General features: G+C 42.5%; 1 protein-coding gene across 1 annotated transcript; it reads left to right on the top strand.

Moving 5' to 3' along the window:
• Positions 1 to 4412: 4412 nt before the first annotated feature.
• Positions 4413 to 5651, top strand: nrsn1 (neurensin 1). Its single transcript, XM_076152565.1, has 5 exons — positions 4413 to 4511; positions 4631 to 4723; positions 4878 to 4996; positions 5144 to 5331; positions 5548 to 5651. The coding sequence occupies exons 1-5, from the start codon at positions 4413 to 4415 to the stop codon at positions 5649 to 5651; spliced, it is 603 nt and encodes a 200-aa protein (XP_076008680.1).
• The last annotated feature ends 275 nt before the right edge of the window (positions 5652 to 5926 follow it).

The following is a 5926-nucleotide window of genomic DNA, read 5'->3' as shown; positions in this document are numbered from 1 at the left end:
TGTGTTTCTTCCTTGTAAACAGGGATGTAAAGCTGTGTCCCTCCACTCATTTCCACTGACATTCTTAATAGAAAATCTCCAGAGGAATGATGGGCGATTTTGCCCTCTGTTCCTATGGAAACATGTTCTGGCCTGTAGGACACTGTGGGACATAATCTGCTACTGTTATCACTCACGTCATCGAATATAAAACACGTGCAGCCAATCTATATGTTAATGAATCAATCAATAAATGGAATTAAGGGAGTTAACGTTGAATCTTGACCGAGCATCTTTCTGCCTGGAGAGCCCTTATTCCTGCCACACCGCCTGGCTATTTATACTCTCTATTGAATCATATCGTCATGGATTTGGCGCATGCGCGGTATAAGCAGAAAATCTGAATCATCGAGAGAGAGAGAGAGAGAGAGAGAGAGAGAGAGAGAGAGAGAGAGAGAGAGAGAGAGAGAGAGAGAGAGAGAGAGAGGTGGCTGTAGAGCGATGGGACCCGGCTGAGGTGGAAGCAGCTTGTGATCACTCTCCGAGCTGGGTAATGACAGGTACATGACTTTTATCTGATTTATTTTGATTTTGTTGTGTGCGTTTGTTGTTGTTGTCGTTGTTGCTGCTGCTGTCGCGCGCTGGCATTGTTGGCAAAAAGAGCAAAGCAAAGAATTGTCGTTTCCTGCTCAGGTTCATTCAACGCTGCAGCCATTTGCAACAAGATAATAATCTCACTCACAGCTGGAAGTACCAGCAATACCAAAGGGGTGTGTGCGCGTGTGCGTGTGTGTGAGGGGGCGGGGGAAATTTTAACTAAACTTTGCGTTATCGATTGATTCACACTTCCGTAGCCTTCGTCAAAGTCACCTAAACTTCACGTTCTTACAGCGTTTACTTGCATATAATCAGGTTGTTTTTCCGGCGATTGCATCTTTCCAGGTGATTGGAAGGTCAATCGATGTGATTTAATCCAAACATAAGTGTTCCGGTGCAAAATCCAGTGTAATGAATGGAATAGAAACGCGTGTTGTGTGTCTATTTGCGTCTGGGGGGTGTGGGGGGGGGGTTGGGAGGAGGGTGAGGTGTGTGTTGAGACTGGCGTCATGTATTACGTCTGCGTGTTTTCCTCCCCTACTGAAGGCTGGATGGAATAATGGCGATCAGCACCATGGACAGCTCCACAAACGCATTCACGCTCTGCTCAGCCTTTGGACTGAGATCAAAGATTTGAATTCGGCTTTTATTCCATTTTTAATTGTAATGGGAGGATATTCATATGTGACAGGACTCAAACATCACTTCTGATGGTTTTCTATCTCAATTTCCATCTCAAAGTTTATGTCGATCAATGGCATTTGCGTCTGTGTCTGTGTGCTTGGCTGTGCTCCTGATCAAGGTCAAGGTCAAGGGCACCAATTACATGGGTTAGATATAGATATACTATATGCTATATAGATATACTGCACTTAAGATTATGTTTTGTTTATATACGACGAGATGATACTACATACATTACATTTTGTATTAAATGCCTAAAGGCCATTATAGTCCCTGTGATTTGGAAATGAATGAAATGAGTCACAATCATGCTGGGCTGGATGAGGAGTGTTTAAACTTTCCTGCAACACAACAATGAATATATGAAAATCGAAGAAAGCACAGTCCACACACTCTCTGCACACCCAGATGTTCATGAGAATGCTCAAGAGTTTCAAATTATACAGTAATGTAATTAAAATGAGGCAGCAGGGAACATTGTGTCTCATCTTAATGTAGCACTTTACTCATCTCATTGCTGTTTGGTCTCTTAGTGTAAAAGCTTAGACATGTTGAGCGTTACAGTGGGTGATGTCATGTTTGACACTTTGAGAAATTTGACAAGGATGGTTTCTACATATTCATATCCATTTTCCTTTCTAACTCTGATGTCAACACACATTTCAGTGCTTACGGGGTTGTACTTGCACAATTCTGTGCCTTGCATAAGAGAGCTTATTTATCTGATTGCGGGATTCATTGAGGGAGATGAATGTCAACTAGAAAGAAACCTCAAGAGCAATTTACGTACAAACTCTAACCATGATGTCACTTTTCAGACACATTAATGGGCCACAAATGGAGTAATAGTGTTTGCTAGCTTTGTTTTGTTCAGTTTAATTCCACCAATAGGACGTTCCAATGTTTAGCTCACAAGACTGTCCTTCCCAATTCTAAACCTAAATTCATGGCCTCCAGTGTTTGATGGGTCATTCCAGTTTTTGTCCCCCTGGCCAGAAGCTTTTGCACAGAACAAGAGCAGATGGGAGATAAAGGGATTAAGGGGGCTCATAAAGCTTATTTAGATGTGACACTTGGGACACTTGGGTGTTATTTTGTTAGACGTGACTAACACTGCATGACAGATGAGGGGACCAACTGTCACCCCCATTGTGATTACCCAGTAGACGATATTGCAGCGTGACTTGCCTGCACATCTTGGCTTTATCCTTTAGTGTCGTAAACATGACTCACGGTTTACTATCGCAGCACAAACATCAAACTGAAACAGCATCGAAATTATGTTATACAACTTCCCATAAATTATTTAACTATCATGCTAAACCAGAAAGCACATTAGGCCGATGCTCATGCTTCAAGATTTAATCTAGACAAGACAAATGAATGGCAACTGCCTGTTTGCTCACTGGATAGTCTCTGTCTGGGTATCATTAGAGCCTGAAGCTGCTCTGAAACAAAACGCAAAGTTGGTACTGCTTTGTGAGTCTTTTGGCTTCAATTATCCTCTAAAAGAAACACAACAAACAATCGACAACAACAGTTCTATCCGCAGTCCCATTTTTATAGTAGTAGTTGTGACTTTCTAGCACATTTGCCAAGTGAGAATGCAAACTAATGTTGGCACAGCATTACACACAATACCAGGAGGAGAGCTTGTAATATTCCATGCCTTGCCTCATAATAGCGGAGGGAGCGGGGAGGAGGCATCATTAATCTTAATGTACCGAATCATCCACACGCTCTCAGCACAGTGTTACATAAGAACGTATCTGCCAGTGTGAATACACGGCTGTGGATGTGAACATATACAGGCGTGTGGCATGTGTGTGTAGATGTGTAAGCGGTGGACGCAAGGTGAGAGAAAGAGAGAGTTTGTCCCTGAGCCATGTGGGTGGTTCATTAAAGGAAGTGTGCCGTCATGCATTGATTGATTGCTTTTGATCCCCTGTGAGTGTGTGTGTGTGTGTCGGTGTGTATGTGTGTTTGGTTGTCTTTGTTTATCCAGATAAGAAATTGCAAGAACATTTGATCCCTCGTGACTGATGCAGTGTTATTAAAGAAGTTAATTATATTTTCCAAATTTCATGTCTCGATAGGGTTTACCTGTCTCCATGTTTGTTGTGCTTCTCTTCCTACATAAATAAGGACATTTACTACAGATGTACAGGTTCATTAGAGTCTATGCAGCATCTCTATTTATTTGATGAAGTCACCAGTCAGAAGATGCTGGTTCAGTCAAACTTTAGCTTGTTTGTGTGAAGATGTTAATATTCACATATTCAAAATCACAAAGTACTCCACAAAACAGCAATTTGAATTCGTTTCAGTCTCATTTGTCCTATTCAACCATCATATTAGAGGATTTAAATCAAATCCTTTCATCTCAGTCACAAGTTTACAATTTACCTTTTTTTTCTCTTCTCAGATTTCTCAGTCTCAGATTTTCCACCAGTAGGGAAATTGTCGATAAAAGACTTATAAGGCCTCAGAGGTTTTGGTGTTGCGTAATGTCGTGCTCCCCTGCATACAGAGCTGAGACGACCCTAACATGACCTCCAAGCCCTAGGAAGAGAACAGAAAAAAGCCTTCATATGTGATCAAAACGACGATTTTACATGTCAGGGCAAGTTCTTTACCTTTTAAACCCTATGATTCACACACACGCCACACACATTTCCACGCTTCAGGCGCTATCTGCAGTTGTTTCCATGAGTAACGTCTGCAGGCATGAAATCTGGCACAGCAGCAGAGACATTGAAGGGGATCCCAAAGTCAATGATCTTGACAAAAGGCCGACTGCTGTTGGCCGTTAACGACCAGGACGTTGTTTGGTTTCAAGGTGACCTAAAGCTGTGGCCATCTGAGGAGACACAATTACTCATCACAGCATTAAAAACCTGGACCTTTACGGCGCCGTCTTGTGTCTCAATAAATTCTCATGAGGACAGAGACAATTTGATGAAGCATCTCTGTGAGGGCTTCACTGGTTCATGACTTGTGGAGGATTTGAAAGGTTTCATTTTTACTGTAGACATTCTCAAAAATCTCCCCCATGTGAGCAAGAGCTGCCAGATTAAAGACTCAATATGTTCACAAGCAAGTTTAAGCATTAACTTTGCTCTGTGTGTGTGTGTGTATCCCAGAAGTGAAGGATGACTTCTTGCTCAGAGATCTGTGGGTCAGACTACGTTGAGCAAGCCCAAGCCAGCGGGAACCACCAACAGTATGGAGTCCGCTCCTACCTGCACCAGGTACAACACACACACACACACACACACACACACACACACATACACACACATACACACACGCAGATATTCACACACATCTGTATTCTGGTATATGACTGTCTCTTCAATCTGAAATCCAGTTTTACGAGGAGTGCACAGCTTCCATCTGGGAACGTGATGAAGATTTTCAGATTCAGAGATCGCCTAGTCGGTGGAGCTCTTTACTCTGGAAGGTAACGTGAACTTTCAGCCTAATGAAGATGTTCCTGGTGGAAACATTGTAAAATAAATGGCAGATTGCAGATTGCTTCTGTCTTTTTATTTGATTTGTTTGTCTGTGATATATCTCATCTCTCTCCGTTTTGTGCTGCTTCTTTTTCCTTGCAGGTCTGTCTCGCGTTCGGCAGCCTGATCTTGTTTGCGGGCCTCGTTGTGGTTCTGGTGGGTTACGCAACCCCAACCCGGATTGAAGCATTTGGAGAGGATGATCTTCTTTTTGTTGACAGGTACAGGACTAAAAACTCAGACTAGACTTGTTTGACTTTAGTGGTGTAAATTCCAAATATGAACACTTGCTGATGTCTTTTCATGTTCACAGTTACTGGAGAAAATCCAAATCAATGTTGCTAATCAGTAAACCTCCTCTTTGACAGCCACGCTGTCAGTTTCAACCGCGCGCTGGATATTTGCAAGCTGACCGGCGCTGTGCTGTTCTGTGTGGGAGGCTCCTCAATGGCCGTGGGTCTCCTGCTGTCTGCCTTTGCCAAAAGCTACTCCAAAGAAGAACTATATCTGCAGCAGAAGTTTAAGGAGAGGTTGGCGGATCTGCACGCAACAGTCGGTAATGCTCCATTCTTCTGTCCTAGTATGAATGAAACATGGAAAAGATGTAAATGTAGAATATGTCATGTTAGAGCAGGGCGGTCAGTTAAGAAGTCCATTGCATGTCAAATCAATCAATCAAACAGAGGGAACACACACCTTCATGAACATATAATTTGCCATATTTTGTGCAATGATTGTTGACCTTGTAAGCTGAAGTACTGCACTCACACAGGTCACCCCATCACGAGAGCACCCACGCCCGGAGAGGGAAAGGTGCCAGTCACGCTCTCCAAAGTCCAAAACATCCAGCCAACGAACGCCAAGCCGGAGACCTGACAGCAGTATGGATAAAGCGAACAAATGAAAAAGTGTGTTTGGGGAATTTATTGGTGTGCAGACTGTATGTGTGTGTATCTGATAACACGTGTGTATGCTGGTACATGTTTGCATTTTCTCTTTTGAAAGGTCAGCTTACATGATAGTATTGGTTCTTGATCTCTATGTGCTGTTTATCACATTAAAGTCTGATTTAGGATATGTCAATGTAGAGATTTAGTGACTAGACAAAGTTTGAAGTCATTTGTTGTATGAAAATAAATCAGTCAGACAAA

This window comes from Genypterus blacodes, unplaced genomic scaffold (assembly GCF_046128005.1).
Source record: "Genypterus blacodes isolate CSIRO-AG114 ecotype Tasmania unplaced genomic scaffold, CSIRO-AGI_Gbla_v1 ptg000057l_1, whole genome shotgun sequence".
NCBI classification, from domain to species: Eukaryota; Metazoa; Chordata; class Actinopteri; order Ophidiiformes; family Ophidiidae; genus Genypterus; species Genypterus blacodes.
Note: the sequence above shows the minus strand (reverse complement) of the source record. Positions and strands in the feature narration are given on the sequence as shown.

What these genes read in the sequence shown, in the direction of transcription:
- nrsn1 (XM_076152565.1), top strand. Translation starts at nt 4,413, where the DNA reads ATGACTTCTTGCTCAGAGATCTGTGGGTCAGACTACGTTGAGCAAGCC. An exon ending in TCCGCTCCTACCTGCACCAG is followed by an intron (nt 4,512 to 4,630) that starts GTACAACACACA and finishes TCTGAAATCCAG; the next exon opens with TTTTACGAGGAGTGCACAGC. An exon ending in GATCTTCTTTTTGTTGACAG is followed by an intron (nt 4,997 to 5,143) that starts GTACAGGACTAA and finishes CCTCTTTGACAG; the next exon opens with CCACGCTGTCAGTTTCAACC.